Raw genomic sequence first — 2093 nt, 5'->3', positions numbered from 1 at the left:
TTAAGGGTCTGTTTGGGGCAGCTTACAAGTGTGGATGACATTTTCAAAACTCTGTCGTACTGTTTGGTTCGACCGTTTCTTCAGTTTATCGAAAACCGCATTTGGGTTTTAACACTAAACGCAGGCAGCAGGACGAAACCCACGGCCCGCCCACTGGCCGCTTTTCAGTATATGACATTTCAGGATAAGCAGTTTATCCTGAAACGCACAAGCTGTCCCAAACGCACCCTAAGTCATAAATTAATTTTTAATTATAGTGCTCATAAATGTTTAATTTTAAAAAGACACTATAGAACAAGCCGAACCTGTGATTTCTAGTGTGAGAATAAAGAAATATAACACTAACTGCAACTAAAAAATCACTAACAATAAGCATCTAATATTAATTAAATTCTTTAAATAATGATACAAATAATTTGATGATACCCTTCCATAAATAAATAAGGATAAAAGAGGTGCATTTACATACATCCACACACTTTTTATGCATTTACAAATTAAATAAACTTTAATTTTATATTTATGACACATTTTTTTTATATTACATAAAAAAAAACATATAAAAAATGAAAGTTTAGATGTTCGATATATAAATGTACAAATAAATAATTAAATACATAACAAACCTTATGGCTAATTTTTCCACCATTGAAAAACACTTTTTTTTTAAATCATCAAATCAAACCATCCTCTCACTTCCCCACAAAATGGGAAAAAATTTGCATGTGTAAGATGTACGCAAAACGTATGTAACCTGTAAATAGGTTACAGGGAGGGTATTGGGAGGTTATAAACGCGTTATACCCCATATAACCTCCATGTAACCTACATATACCTTCTAGTAAGTTTCGCGCTTCTGTTTTCATATATTTGTAGGTTACAGTAAGTTACATGGAAATTACAGGGGGTATAACGCGGTTATAACCCCCCAATACCCTCCTTTTAAACTATTTGTAGGTTACAGACGTATGCAGCTCACGTACGCAATTTTTTTCCTACAAAATAAAACTAGTTAGTCATCCATCATTAATCGGCCAACCCAAGGTCAAAATCATAGCCGAAGAACGCCCCCGACACCGCGGCGGCGCAGGCAGAAGAAGAGAACGGCTGCCGGAGGCGAAATCGCCGCCGGCCGGGGGTTCTGATACTCCGGCGAGCAAGCGGCGGATGCTGGCCGAGCGAGATGGTCGAATTCTGTGGGACCCGCGGTTCCTCTCCTCTGCTGAGAAAACTGCTGAGGATTTGGTGAGGATGAGGTATACCAGACCCTGAATCAAAGCAAAAATCGCTACCTTTATTAGAAAATCCGGCGAAGTATACCACAAGGTGTGGTCTTCCATGGCCGACAACAGTTTTTGAGGATCCAAATTAAGATCAAAATTACTAATTGAAGAAGAAGAGGAAGAAGAAGAGAATTTTGGGCTTGCTTTGTAATTTTGTTGATCAAGGATGGGATTGTGTGTATATATATAGAGAGAAAAAGGAGGCTAAGGTTTTTTTCTGGATGGTTGGAACTTCTTCGTGGATGATACGTAAGCTCTGATGTATATGATATGGCTCTTCTTCTGCGAAATTGATGGCACGTTTAAAGTGTGGGGAAGTGGGGCGATGATGTACGTGTATATTATTTTAGAAAGAGATTTTCAATTTTGAAGACTAAAGCGAGGTGATGGTCAACATTACCTCGTCTTCTTGTGTTTTGATTGTTGACTTCTAGCAGTTTTCCACGCTTCTTTGTATATATAAGAAGATATATACAGTAGTGTTTTAGCCGGCTTATATTTGGAGATCAAAAAGTGTGTTCGTGTTGAGATCGTTTACTTAGCGAGCCGTACACGAGTTGTTCACGAACAAAGAGGACAACCCTAATCATGTAGACATAAGACATTAAGTGTTGAGGCAATATTTAAAAATTATTGTTATATTAAAACATCATTTGAATCTAATTTAATAATTTTTATTATGTTTTCTTAATTAATGTTTTTAATTGATTATAATTCATTATAGCCTTGCAGTCAATTAATTTTTTTTTAAAATACTACTCAACAATATGTATATATATATATATATATATACATATATATATATATATA

General features: G+C 35.7%; 1 protein-coding gene across 1 annotated transcript; it reads right to left on the bottom strand.

Moving 5' to 3' along the window:
• Nucleotides 1-930: 930 nt before the first annotated feature.
• Nucleotides 931-1467, bottom strand: LOC110028523. The gene has a single exon (XM_020730417.1). It carries the CDS (start codon nt 1338-1340, stop codon nt 1017-1019), a length of 324 nt encoding a protein of 107 aa, XP_020586076.1. The 5' UTR covers nt 1341-1467; the 3' UTR covers nt 931-1016.
• Nucleotides 1468-2093: the final 626 nt, after the last annotated feature.

The sequence above is a fragment of the Phalaenopsis equestris genome, unplaced genomic scaffold, assembly GCF_001263595.1.
Source record: "Phalaenopsis equestris unplaced genomic scaffold, ASM126359v1 Scaffold000513, whole genome shotgun sequence".
In the NCBI taxonomy this organism is placed as follows: Eukaryota; Viridiplantae; Streptophyta; class Magnoliopsida; order Asparagales; family Orchidaceae; genus Phalaenopsis; species Phalaenopsis equestris.
The sequence above is the reverse complement of the archived record's forward strand: the minus strand, read 5'-3'. Positions and strand labels throughout refer to the sequence as shown.

Coding starts and splice junctions, on each gene's coding strand:
- LOC110028523 (XM_020730417.1), bottom strand. CDS start 1,340: ATGGAAGACCACACCTTGTGGTATACTTCGCCGGATTTTCTAATAAAG.